General features: G+C 33.1%; 1 protein-coding gene across 5 annotated transcripts in view; it reads left to right on the top strand.

The window, feature by feature from the left end:
- Positions 1 to 12,727, top strand: part of LOC148598190 (potassium voltage-gated channel subfamily KQT member 1-like) — a 68,668-nt gene extending 55,941 nt beyond the window's left edge. For 2 of the 5 annotated variants that reach the window (XM_088560944.1, XM_088560946.1), the window contains exons 9-15: positions 1,144 to 1,341; positions 3,928 to 3,951; positions 6,638 to 6,655; positions 8,178 to 8,269; positions 9,458 to 9,659; positions 10,335 to 10,431; positions 12,064 to 12,727. In XM_088560944.1, coding sequence (XP_088417070.1) covers positions 1,144 to 1,341; positions 3,928 to 3,951; positions 6,638 to 6,655; positions 8,178 to 8,269; positions 9,458 to 9,659; positions 10,335 to 10,431; positions 12,064 to 12,657 — 1,225 coding nt within the window. In that variant the 3' untranslated portion in view covers positions 12,658 to 12,727. The remainder of the gene's footprint in view (positions 1 to 1,143; positions 1,342 to 3,927; positions 3,952 to 6,637; positions 6,656 to 8,177; positions 8,270 to 9,457; positions 9,660 to 10,334; positions 10,432 to 12,063) is intronic. The other 3 variants (XM_088560948.1, XM_088560947.1, XM_088560949.1) reach the window with 3 other exon arrangements.
- The last annotated feature ends 723 nt before the right edge of the window (positions 12,728 to 13,450 follow it).

The following is a 13,450-nucleotide window of genomic DNA, read 5'->3' as shown; positions in this document are numbered from 1 at the left end:
CTATTAAGAATACGTGTACATCAATTTATTTGATGACATCCGCTGCATGAGAAACTGATCTTGATTTATGACCATCATTCATAAGATAATTCTGAAATGCCATGAGGAAAAGGTAGTAATATGCACACATTGTACAGAGCATTACCCACTGTCTGTATCACGGCATTACCATAATTCATAGCCATATCGAAATCTATTAAATTGCCGTGTCAGTCGTTTAACCGAAAAATGAAAGCGAATGGGATTTTTTTTTCCTTAATCGCACATTTTAGTAAACAAACTTGACTTATCACGTTAAGTCAATCATGCCATACATGATTGATTGGTCAACCATTATTTGTTTCAATTATATCATATTTTTTCTAGTCATTTTCTGATCAATTCCAAGAAAATGCCAGATAGTCTACCTTTTAGCCTTATATTAATGAGCCACGGACAGTCATACGTTGACCCTGTCTGACCCTGTTTCGTCTATTTGTATATAGATGAGATATTTTTCATGGTTTATGTTTGCAATTGCCAACAAATGCTTTTTTTTTTAGCTCAATCTAGATTCAGCATATTTACAGTAGCTTTATGAATGCATGTATAATGTACAAGTGGTAAGCAAAACTGTCAACTATGCTTTGAAAGCTGTGCTAAAATTTGAATTTTCCACGTTCATTGAAATCGATTCTTATTGCCACAAAAATACATGCGATACACGTAATATTTAAATGTGAAGTCTGTATTTTTCAGCCTTTTAACTTTTCGTACATGTAGTACGGAAGAAGTTTACGAATGAGAAAACTTATTCGGAAATGATATCAAGGAATTTTTGTTGACAAATACATGTACTTGATTGCATGTGTTGTACAAAGTTTCCTGTTTGCAAGCGATACATGTATTTGATAATTTAAATGCTCTCATTTTATCGTGCAAGCATTTTATACTTGCATATTTTTGTATCATTATTTCTTATGTTTTTTTTTTCTGTAGATCTTGTCTATTTCTTCAGTAAACTCATAAGTCCATTGATAGTCATTCAAATTCGAAATATTTCTGTAATTGTTGGGGTGTTTTTTTTAATTGTATTGCAATACAAAGATGCATGCTTTAGAAAATGACTTTTCAAAACATTCCTAATCAGCTTGACTTTTACAGAGACCGCCAGTGGAAAAGCAACGCATCGTCGTCATTCGTAAGTCGATTTTCTACCAGACGACGTGAACGAAGTACGGGCGGAAGTAATCATAGTCAATCCGGAAACCCTCATTCCCCGTTGATACAGCCGAAAAAGGAACAGAACCGAAAGTCAAATGCAGTTGAACACGACGACAGTTTACCAGACACATTACACAGGTAAGAACCCGGAAGTTTGCTTTGCGACTACATATACACGTCGTTTACTGTAGGAATTTTGTAGTTGATAAAACGTGATCTGGAAGCACTGGAATCCGCTTAACTTAAGCGTAAATCTCTCTCTTTAAATTGTTAGTCTAGAAAATAAACAAAACTAAAACTATCTCGATACAACATTAGATTGGATTTTGTTGTGTATATTAATCATTTAAACATACTGTTTATTTTTGTTTTGTTTTTGTTTTGTTTTGTTTTGTTTTTGTTTTGTTTTGTTTTTATCAATCATAAGTATCTATTAAAACCACTTCAGTACTTATATAGTGAAGGGAAAGGAAGTTCCAGTTACGGTAAAGAACAACAATACGTGAAAATATAGTGTATTTTTTCTAATCAATATGATATATAGTTTATCATAGTAAAAAGCTATTTTGTTTAGTGGACTTGAATTTCCCCTTTTGTTTTAAATTTCTGTTCATTTCGTTTTTTTCTTCTTCAAAACGTTGACCAATAAAAATTAGAAAAGCCCCGTTTCGGGACTCCATTTCCCAACTTTCTCGACTTGAGCCTGAATTAAGCATTGTTGCTTTAAGAGCCTGAACTACAGTCTTTGTTTTTTTTTCGTTTTAAGTTGAACAAATTAATTCAAATTAGACAAAAAATACTTATAAGTGAAAAGAAAGGATAGTTTACGTTTAAGTCTGGTTGTAAGCTAAGCAGTGTCTGCTAGAAGTTGCAAAACTAATGTATCTTTCGCTTAGTTAGTGTATTTTTGCATAAATGACATGAAAACTGTACTAGACTTTTTACTTTGTTTGCTAAGTATCCCCATTAATATTACATGTAACGTTTTATAGATTTACTCATCCGTGATCAAAATGCCGTGGTATAATGTATGATAATAGTGTAAAATGGACAGTTAACTTTTTATTTTCATTATTTATGTTGTGAACAATCGTTGATATTCCATGAACCATGTACTATACATTTTGAAACGTTTATTATCAGTGGCGTATCCAGGGGGGTTCCGGAGTAGCAACCCCTTTTTTGTTGAGAAATTAGTAAATTTCATGCAATTTTTGATCAAATAATGGCCTGGAACCCCTATAAACCCTCCAACCCTCCACTCACACACGCACACTTTTCCAGAAATTCGCCCCTAAATATATGCTAACAAAACCAAAACAAAAAACAAAAAAAGTTCAGATATCCATGTCAGCCCTAATCATTTACATGTACGTCAGATGACGAAACATGTGCTTAACAGAATATTAGTATACGATCTTATGGGTTAAGTTAGAGCATATAAGTACCAGTCCATATAAAATTCAGACACTGCCCATGGTAAAGTGATTCATAGTGTAGAAAAATCCATGGATCAGACGATGCTTTTTTGCTCTTCATATGCTATATTTTTATGTGATACATGTACAGTCCTTTCTGTATTTAGATCTGTACTTTTGAGAAAACTACACTTTAACTTCCCGCTAAAATCAATTAAATTAAACCAAATCAAGAGCGATAACTCTTTCAAAGTGCTAATTTCATGTACATAAAATGTATCTCAAAAGCGCAACTCCCAATAGGCAATAAACTAAAGACAACAATAACACTTCCCCTATAAATCAGGGCTTCGACAACTGGGACTGAATATTAATTCATGTAGTGTCGTTCAATCCTTGCTTCATTCCTCGGGAAATGCTATACCACTAAAATTACCTTCTCTAGCCATACTAAGGTTGCCTGGCAAACAACGGAAATAATAGCACGAATCGTAGAAAGCCATTTGTCCTGTGCTTTTTTGATTAAAAAAAAAACATATACATAAAAACATGCATAGAAAAATCTGTATCACATGCTGTATCATCCCTATATATCTAAATCTGCATTACCCAACAGCTAATTTTGTTCGAGGGTGATACTGCATTTGATACAGATTTTTTCAGGGGCGTAGCTGCCTATACGCAAATACGCAGTTGCGTACTTTCGGAAAAAGTTACAAAAATAAAAACACACATTTTAAAGATGAAATAAAGGTTATTTATCACATATGCATACAATGAACGTAGTATAGGCTCTGAAAAACTGGCTCCAAAATCGTTAAAATTCAGTCGTTTCCCTCAGGGCTTTGCCTTGCCGGACTCACTGGGGGCCTTGAGCGACCCCCCCCCCCCAAGACCCCTCGCCGTAGTTTTGCGTACAACTAAAACAGGCCTAGCTACGCCCCTGTTTGTCATGTACACTTTACATGTATTGTACATTTAAATTGGAGATTATTGCAGTAAACATGTACAAAATGTCTGAGTAAAAAATTGATAGAGAATGCAGAGTAGGGGTGCGATAAATTTCAGCCTTGCGATAAACGGGTGTGATAAAGGTTATTTATGCGAAATGGCCGGGTGAGTGATAAAGGGTGTGACTTTGCAACGTTTGATACGGGTCAAATGTTATAACACTTTAATCAGATATTCAAATACATTCAAGTATATTTATTATGAAATTTAAAAGGAATAAATAAAACAAACCAATCGTTTAACAACGATATCGAGTATTTCATGATTTTATCTATAGGCTTTGACTGTTTTCTAGGAATGCTATTTCTGAATGCATAAGGTAGAGTAAAATTAGAATTTCTGTTTGCACCTCATTTTCCGAATGTAAAATTCACGTACATGTATTGTGTATACACTCACTTTGTACAAATTTAATATGCACATACTACTAACATTCTAAAACATGCAATATCTTGTATGGTGTTTTCATCGAGCTGATTACACTATCTGTTTACCCCATTCCCTCCTTCCCCGTCTTATATCTTTTTACATTGTAATGCTATAGGTATGGGATACAATTCTAAATCTTGCATAACCGGAAGTTGTACATGTAAGTAAAGGAGTGTCAATGGTATGACTAGTACATTCATAACTGTAGAACCTTGACGCCACAGCATTTATCATAAGTTCGACAATGAAATCCAAAACTCATGATAAGAAAATGGGACATAATTGCATGTATCTTTTGCAAGTAAATATTTGGACAGGATAGATACAAAATTTAAGCGTCGACCCAGATACCATATTGAAACAGACAAAGAAACATGTATTATTTATTAGTTTCTACATCTGTTACATTTAAATATTCATTCCTCAACTTTAATATCTTTGTTACCATGCATATGTCTTGACACATCTACCTTAACAAGTTTATGCGGTATACTGGATACAAGCACATGCGCACTACCAGGAGCGGAAATAGGCGTGGCTTGTGGTGATTTCAATAACCAATTTCGAAGCATATATTTTGTCAGATACCATTCTGATATATCCCCATGTAGGAATATAAATGTACAGTTTTGCTCCATATCAACTATTTTGATCTCAACATGTGTACTCCGTGCAGCTGGGTAAGTTTTGTGTAGGTACCTTTGAAAACATCGCATCAGGATTCATGCACGCTTCAAAAAATACGAAAAAAATTACAATAAAGATACGACCTTTCAAAGTGAATGATAACGTAATACTGACAGAATTGCTTGCTACTGATCATGCTGATGGTACATATACAGTCCTATTTGATTATTCTGTCTAAGCAATGTTTTATACCACATTTCACCCACTGTCTGATACTTACAGAGACTGACACGTAACGTTAATGTTATTTGTGTTTTAGAAGCATACAAAAATCCTGAGAGAATTTCGGTGAAGTGACTTTTTTTCCGAAGTATCTTCACAAAATTGACATAACTTCACGAAATATATATGTTGGAACAAAATTATTGATATGCAGCAAAAAATGGACACTTCCGGTACTACAGTATGAAATCAATATGTTTTATTTACATACATGACTAATTGTTTATCACTTTCATCTAGTACGTTTGTTCACCATAATGATTTTAAATATTTATTTGCACTACCTCAAGACATGCTTACGTTTTGCAGGTACTACAGTCTTTGCAAGAATCATGCAATTTCTATGATATGTGATACACCCGAAAAAAAGCTACATATTTTTTTTTATTTTTGTTATTAAAGTGCATTATAGGTCTGAAATATAAAATGTATAACTATTCATTCCAATCTGCCTGCTCTTAGGAGATTATTCACATTGAAAATTCAATAGTTTCTGTTGTATTTAAGTGTCAAGTACAGAGTTATCTATTATTTTGACTTCTATAGTACATTCTATATAATTTAAAACTCTTATAAACAAGAGTTATATGAAAAGCCACCTGCTTTTTTCTAAGTACAGTAGCATTTTAGACAAAATATCAAAAATAAAAGTATGTAGGCTTTCCAATCATTAATCACATTTTGCATGATTATTAGCTGGAGTGCTGCATTTAAAATGCGTTAATAAGACTTTAATCACGCTTGCTGTTTTAAAGTTAAGTAAATTCGCACCACCTATCACCAGAATGGGGAAAATTTGTTCAAAGCTTAACTAAAAGAACTGATTAAACGAGAATACAGGTATATATCTTGCAGTTTGAAGGTAAAGTAAAGTCGTACCAACTGCTACAAAAAAAAATTAAGTAAATTCGTTTCACATGTTACAAAAATGGAGAAAATTGACTTGAAGCGTTGCAGTAGTTATTCTAAGAGGAGAATATATATCTTGCTGTTAAAAATCGTACCACCTGTCACAAGAATGGGGAAAGTCAATTAGTGATTCAACGCGATCTTTAATCAAATCGTACCACCTGTTTCCAAAATGGGGAAATTGATTCAAAGATTCGAAGAGAATATAAAAGCATTTTCTGCAGGCATTTAGTTCAATAAATTAAAGTGCACTGGTTAAGTAGTATATTTTTGTGCAATCTCTTCCATGAATCCTTTTAACTCCTTCTTGTTTTCATACAAATTACGATTATCAGTTGTGACAATAAATAAAACATCTGCGTACTTTATCGATTTGCATTATGAATGGGCGGACACAGACAATTGCTTTGAAATGTGCGTAGGATATTACAAATATAACACTGCGCAAAATATTGATTTTTGGTCAAATATTATTCACCAGTATAACTTAATATACATGTACCATGCACAGCAAGCTTTTGTTATATTATCTTTTTTTATGGTTAGGGAATATAAGAAATATTTTTTGTCCTTATTCTAATTTGATTCTTTTTTTCAATTGTTATGGGGGTAAACTTGATAATCATTTAATAATGAATAAAATCTTACTGAGATTTCCATCGAGTCGGTGGAAATGGAATATCAGCATGTGCAGAACTGTACAATATACACTGTCACTAAATGTTTAGTAAACTTCACATTTTTGTACACACACATAGTCTGGTAAACAGGACGTGGTAAGTCAATATCGTTGTTTTGCCCCTTTTTCATTACAATGTTTATTTTCTTTTACACGTAATTTTCATTTGAATTCTATGTTGGCATTGCGCATGGCTTAGCTACTAAACAATTAATAAGTTCTTTCTTTAAATAATTTGTACCAACATGTACATGTATTTCAAAGATAGTTTTTTTTTTATTATACTGCAATTTTTAAATTTTGTTTTGGTTCATGCATGTAGCATTTTCACTGGGATATTCTGTTTTCTCTTTTCCTTTCATATGCTATCTGGACTAAGCTTATACCCGTTTTATAGAACTACAAATGAGAAAAAAAAAACAAAAACAAAAAACAAAAACAAAAAAAAATTTTTTACAAATTCTCAGGCGCCTAAATTGAACTAAAAAATCTTATGCAATAGAGCTTAATTTATTTTAATTCCTTTTGAATTTTATCTGCTAGAAAGTCAAAGACTTTATTCGAGATCAATTAAAGTCTGTGTCAGTTATGAAAAGAACAACAGATACAAATAGAACACAAACAAGCATAATTATTTTTGGAATATGTAAGAATTGTCTCCCTTAAAAAAATATATCTTGAATAAGCCTTGGTTCCCATGCACTGTGGTTACAGAGCATCGCCACGACTTCTTCCGTCAGTTAAACACAAAAACAAACATATGTATTATACATGCACATATACTGGATTTCGGTACTACATTTACGGAGGAGTGTGTTCTATATCTAAATTTGTACGATACGGGCCGTTTCATCAATTGAAGTTTACATTTCCAATTCATTTTACATGAAGCTGGTTAGAATTTCCCTTATATCAGCTTTCCCATGACTTGCAATAAGTGTCTACTTAAAAAATAAAAAAGAAAGTCAATTTTTCGTATCGTACGTATCGGCGCTTAATCTGTTTACTGATACTACGCATTTTATGGCATTTCTGTGAAAATTATGCTGAAACAATATTGTAATGATTTGTTCGAAGTTGTGTTTAGCATCGACCGACATTACGACGTACTCTTGTAATGATCGAAGGAAGAAAAAAAAAAAGAAAAATACATTGCTAAGAGAAAACCCAACTGAAAATTACTTTCAGAAAAAAAGAACATTTTACACGTATTAGTCTTGTTACTTTTGATAGCACATGTTTTTATATAAACAAAAGCCATTTAAGAATTGACAAAAATAATAAAAATTGTTTATTGAAAAATAACATAAATTGTCCATGTGCATATTGTTTATTGCGCGAAGTGCAATATACAAAATATGCACATGGAAAATTTATGTTATTTTTCAATAGACAAAATTTTTATCATAGCCAATTCTTATAAATCGATTTTAAAACATATTTTTAACTTTAAACATGACAAAAGTAGCTCTGAATTTAACTGAATAGAGGCGTGTCAATATTTTTTTTATCCATTGAGATATAACAAAATTATTTTAACCAATCAGATTATAGTATTTATCTCAAATTAATTTATTACAATATACAACATACAAAAATATCTTTTTTTTTACTTAAAGGAGTCATTTAAGTTTAGCTACTGGGATAGCAGAGCAAAGAGTTGACCAGCTCCCTTTACGGAAAGATAACCCATCACCTCCTCCGTATGAAGGTATGGCATGAAGAGGAAGGTGGAATAAAGGGCAAAATATGTTCAGAAAAAAAATCACTACTTGGCTAATTTATTTGTACCACGGTAACCCATTAGAAATAAGTTTGATTTGTCATATCTTTAGCATAAAATCAAATCCTGTCAGACAAAATACAGACCAACATGCAGTTTTACCCAGCCACACGAAGTGGCAAGGTTTTATGTGATACCATCCGAAAGTTGCATGTTCGTCTGTCCGTCCATCTGTCAATCACTGACGGTTGACAAGTAATAATTAGATTATTTTTTTGGGAACTTTGTTAAGGTACAGGTTAAGTTCAATTTTCGGGGAAATGTAGATTTCGAGTTTAGCCATATTGAACATTTTACCATCCCCTCTTTTTTTTCTCGATTATTTGGCGGGTATCACTTAATGTTCCATTGCCTTATTTTCAACATTTATCGAACAATATATCACCTAATAATAATGAATAATTGAATAATTTAAACATGACTATTGTTCATTTATTCATTACTCTAATTTGCGTTTAATCTTCACAACATGTATTATTATTGTTATTATTATTATTATTATTATCATTATAACCTTGATATTTCAGATATAATTTATTTAGTAGAGAAAACAATTTTCGATGATTTTAGATTTTCTTTGGCTGACATCGTGTTACAAATTTAAAGTTTTTTTTTCTTTGGATGGTGAATGACGTACATGTAATATTATTTTTTGACAATTATAACTGGGATCATGCATTGAGCTATGTAAGGGTCTGGGAGAAGTTGACAGAGAATCATTTTTATGATAGTAAAAAAAAGAAACCATATATTGTTTGAATTAAGAACAGAATATTCACAATCCGGAGACAAAATCTGCACAAAGAAAGACAAACACTGCCAATAACAATTTACCTAAAATGAATAAACATAAAATAAATTAGCAAATGACATTGAGAAATCAATTTGATGCTTACCCTACTGGTGTACTTGTTCCATGCTACCAGTTTTTAGATGAGTCCGAGTTGCTCATTTACTATTGTTTCTTTTTACGTGTTATTCTGGAAATTTAATGTTCTTTGTTGTGTATGTCTGTTTTCCCTGACTAGTATTTATCCCTGTATGCTTTTATTTGCGCTTAAATCTTGGTTCCCTTGATTACTCTTCAATTCGTTGACTTGCATAATACAATTTCAGAAGAGTTCGATAATTCACCGAAGCTACACCAGCTCACAGAAGTAGACAGACACGTCATTAGAAGTCTGAGAAAGATAAAATACTTTGTTGCTAGGCGGAAGTTCAAAGAGGCTCTGCGTCCGTATGATGTCAAAGATGTGATAGAACAATATTCTGCAGGTCACGTGGACATGCTTAGTCGTGTAAAAAATTTACAATCAAGGTATGATCATTAATTACCATTTTATCATAATTTTGTAAAAACAATGTTTTCCGTCAGCTACGGAAAGTCGACTAGACAGATATATTCACCCCGGTGGGGTTGTTGTCTCTAACACATACACCATACTTATTCTCTATATATTTTCTTAGTTTTAGATGATTTCTTCGTGATATCTAAATAAGGTAATGACTCTCTTTAAGGTAAGGGACATAACTCTTACAAATCATTGGAATGTTTGTATTTAGGCTCTTTATATTTTCTCATGAAAGCATCAAAGTAACTTGGATTTATTTCATTCTGTTTCAAATTAAAGCCTAAAAGGCTTTGGTGGGATGGAATATGATACAAACATATCACTGATTTCAAGAGTTATGTCCCTTACCCTAGTTCTACCTACATAAAACAGGGTTAAATTACATATTATCACTTGAAACGCTTACCATTTATTTGTTTAATAGCTCTTTACTGTATCTATATTGTTTAAAATTTGCTTAAACATGATGCGTTGCATATCCGTAAAGTTAAATTTTAAACTGAAAGTTGAACAACAACGACGACGGCATGTCAGCCATAACGGTCGAAAACAAAAATTAGTTTCTGCTTTTCTTTTATTTACACAACTAAGGTACATGTAGTACTCTCAGGGGGTTTACATGCAAAAGCTTTCTCTTATAGGTTAGATCTTATACTTGGAAAACAAGGAAGTAAGAAAAAAGATGTGTATGACTGTAATCAAAGCCTCGCTTCCAGAATTGTTAAAGTTGAACGATCTGTAAGTAAAACCTCGATTCCAGAATATAAAGTAAAACGGTCTGTAAGTAAAGTCTCACTTCAGCATTGTTAAAGTAAAATGGTCTGTAAATGAAGCCTCGATTTAAGAATATGAAGTAGAACGATCTGTAAGTGAAGCCTCCCTTCCAGACTGGTTTGTAAGTAAAGCATGCTTCCAGAATACAATGTAAAACGGTCTGTAAGTGAATCCTCGATTCCAAAATATAAAGTAGAACGGTCTGTAAGTGAACCTCGCTTCCAGATTTGTTATTAAGTACTAATCTTAATGAAGTATCTGTAAGTGGAGCCTCGATTCCAGAATATAAAGTAGAACGGTCTTTAAGTGAATGTTCGATTCCAGAATATAAAGTAGAACGATCTGTAATTGAAGCCCAACTTCCAGAATGTTGTGTAAGTAAAACATGCTTCCAGAATACAATGTACAAGGGTCTGTAAGTGAAGCCTCACTGCCAGGAATGGTTTGTAAGTAAAACATGCTTCCAGAATACAATGTAGAACGGTCTGTAAGTGAAGCCTCGATTCAAGATTATAAAGTAGAACGGTCTGTAAGTGAATCCTCAATTTCAGAATGTAAAGTAGAACGATCTGTGAGTGAAGCCTTACTTCCACAATGGTTTGTAAGTAAAACGTGCTTCAAGAATACAATGTACAACGATCTGTAAGTGAAGCCGCGCTTCCAGAATAAAAAGTAGAACGGTCTGTAAGCGAAGCCTCAATTCCAGAATACAAAGTAGAACGGTCTGTAAGTGAAGCCTCAATTCCAGAATACAAAGTAGATCGGTCTGTAAGTGAAGCCTCGCTTACAGAATGGTTTGTAAGTAAAACTTGCTTCCGGAATACAATGTACAACGGTCTGTAAGTGAAGCCTCGCTTCCCGAATATAAAGTAGAACGGTCTGTAAGTGAAGTCTCGCTTCCAGATTTGTTATTAAGTACTTATCTTAATGAAGTATCTGTTTATATTACATTTAAATATTCAAGGAAGAAATTTTACTTAATTAGCAGAAAAAGTGACAATCCATTCAAACTCAGTTCAATTGTAGTCATCAATTTCTGCAATGTGTCCATATACAAAACAGAAGGATATCTTTTATACAACCAAATGCAAAATGTATGCAGAGAGGGGGATGTTTATTTATCTACTTATTTATCTATTAATTAATACACTCATTACTCTACTTTTAAAATGCGAAAAAATATATTTCTCATATACAATCCGTGATGCTCGAGCCATGGTGCTGCAATAAAACTTCCGTTTCCGGTAAAAATAAAGGTACATTTCAATTGGTTAATAAAGGTGTTATTACATGAGTATGTTTATATAAACCGTGTATTAGGTCATCGAACAGTTGTATCTGGCCTCGGTCAGCTGTATAGGCCATCGGCCTTGCCTCGTGCTTATACAGCTAACCTCGCCTGAATACCACCGTCTCGAACCTTATGCAGGATTTATATGAAAAGAGCAAGTTAAAAACATTATGGTATAAAGGCTTGGTATAATGCAAAATCAAAGTTTTCGAGAAGCGAATATTCCGTCTGCACCAAAGATAGCTTTTCATACCCTAGAATTCAATTGTAAATATTAAGAATACTTGATTTTTTCAATGTTTCAGGTAGAGGATGTAGAATCAAAAATGGATTTGCTCATAGACATGTATAAAGAAGATAGAAAAATACTCCTGCAAAATGCTCAAGCGATTATTTCTAACCAGTCTTCGCAGACGGAAATTACACCATGCTTAAAAAACAGTTTAGCCACACCACGTTCGATATTGCACGATCGAACTTCTAGTGAACCATCAACGCCAACCATTCGAAATGCAGAAAAGGCGATGCACAGGAATTTATCGGATTTAGGTCAACGAATCAAAAAGCGCGTAACTTATCGTCTTTTGTCTTTAAACGAATCAGACAGTTCGACACATGACAGGGGTCATTCTACAAAATCAATGTCACGACACTTGTCAACTGATTCTGAAGGTGATACTGATGACGGTAATTCAATGTTTGATATGAAGGATGAAGAAAATTCTGACCCGGCTATTGTATTTTCTGTAGAAAAAGAAATTAACTCCAACTCTGTGTCTGGTAATCAAAATGAACATCCGACAAAAGGAAGACGAAAAATGTCTTCAAAGAGGAAGGAAAATTACAGCAGTCATAAAAATAAGATATGCAACAACCTAACAATTCATCCAAACTGTTAATTTTTGTTATTTTTTGTACATGAGTTTTGTTATAAAATATATGTTTTCAGTTAAATGAAAATCAAATTGCTGTTATTGTTCGTTGTTTTTCGTTATCAGAAAAAATAAATAGTAAAACAATGACCGACCTGATAAAATCTAGGAAGTAGTCAAAATCAATAGTCAAATGGAATGTCCACATAACAAATGTCAATTCAGGAAAAAAAAACAGAAACGATGGTCCTGACTTGGTACAAAATAAAAGATGAGTTAAACCAGGTTTTAAGAGCTCTTACTCTCCCGCTTCCATTACGGTTTTCAATTTCTAATATATTTCGCCACAAATAGGCAGCATAAAATTGCCACCAGTCAAAATCGGTAAAGAAGGAAAGGGGGACAACACAAATACATGTATTTTAATCAATTTCTGCATTCAGTCGACATACGTCCTGTTTTAAACAACTAGCCACAGGTTGAGCTATGTAAATGGACGAATTGAGTTTTCTGCTTACTAAACTTAAATTGTATTGATTTATTGTATGGCTAAAATTATGAGTGGTTCAAGAGTAATTAAGAAAACCAAAATTCGACCGGAAATCAAAGAAAATGAAATCACTCAACAAATAAAGGAACATGCAATAAGGAAAATAACATGTACAAAGAAACAAAAGTAAATAAGCAACCTAGACTCCACTAAAAATTGGGAGCATGGACCAAGTGCAATGGTAGCGTCCTTTGCTTTTCCGCGACGACTTTCACATCCACTTCCATTATTCATTGATATCGAGGTCAGCAGGCGAAAGATTGGAGACTG

The sequence above is a fragment of the Perna viridis genome, chromosome 14, assembly GCF_037379345.1.
Source record: "Perna viridis isolate PV_CMFRI_1.1 ecotype Kerala chromosome 14, ASM3737934v1, whole genome shotgun sequence".
NCBI lineage: Eukaryota > Metazoa > Mollusca > Bivalvia > Mytilida > Mytilidae > Perna > Perna viridis.
The sequence above is the reverse complement of the archived record's forward strand: the minus strand, read 5'-3'. Positions and strand labels throughout refer to the sequence as shown.